Genomic DNA, 565 nt, shown 5'->3' on the forward strand with positions numbered 1-565 from the left:
CTATCAATTCTAATGAAAGTGACATATACATAGCATAACAGTTATAACATGAGAAACCGAATACTACCATAGCATACAGGCTACAACATAGCTTATAAGCAATCTTGTAAACACTTACAGATTAATAAGCTTGCTAGACATGGCCGTACGCGCCGCACTCACTAAACCCTGCTTGCCAAGCTTCGTCACATCCATTTTTAAATGTTCCTGGATGTATTTACAAGCTTCACGGCAAGCCAGTCTGTAGCCATTGATAATGGTTGTAGGGTGTACGAAACGAGAAATTAGCTCATCAGCACCCTTGAGTAGTGCAGCCGCAAGAATAACCACCGAGGTAGTCCCGTCACCAACCTCCTCGTCTTGTAGCTGTGCAAGCTGCACTAAAATCTTGCCTGCTGGATGCTCAACATCCAACAGTTTGAGGATCGTAGCCCCATCGTTGGTGATTGTCACATCGCCCACATCATCCACGAGCATTTTGTCCAACCCAACGGGACCCAAGCTGGACTTGACAATATTCGCAATGGAGCAAGCGGCCAAAACTGAAATAAAAGGACAGCGAAAA

General features: G+C 45.0%; 1 protein-coding gene across 1 annotated transcript; it reads right to left on the reverse strand.

Moving 5' to 3' along the window:
* Positions 1-114: 114 nt before the first annotated feature.
* On the reverse strand, positions 115-477 carry T265_12352 (hypothetical protein; the record flags this gene model as incomplete). The annotated part of the gene is made up of 1 exon (XM_009179819.1): positions 115-477. The coding sequence occupies one exon, from the start codon at positions 475-477 to the stop codon at positions 115-117; it is 363 nt and encodes a 120-aa protein (XP_009178083.1).
* Between the last annotated feature and the right edge of the window lie 88 nt (positions 478-565).

Source organism: Opisthorchis viverrini (assembly GCF_000715545.1).
Source record: "Opisthorchis viverrini unplaced genomic scaffold opera_v5_9067, whole genome shotgun sequence".
NCBI classification, from domain to species: domain Eukaryota; kingdom Metazoa; phylum Platyhelminthes; class Trematoda; order Opisthorchiida; family Opisthorchiidae; genus Opisthorchis; species Opisthorchis viverrini.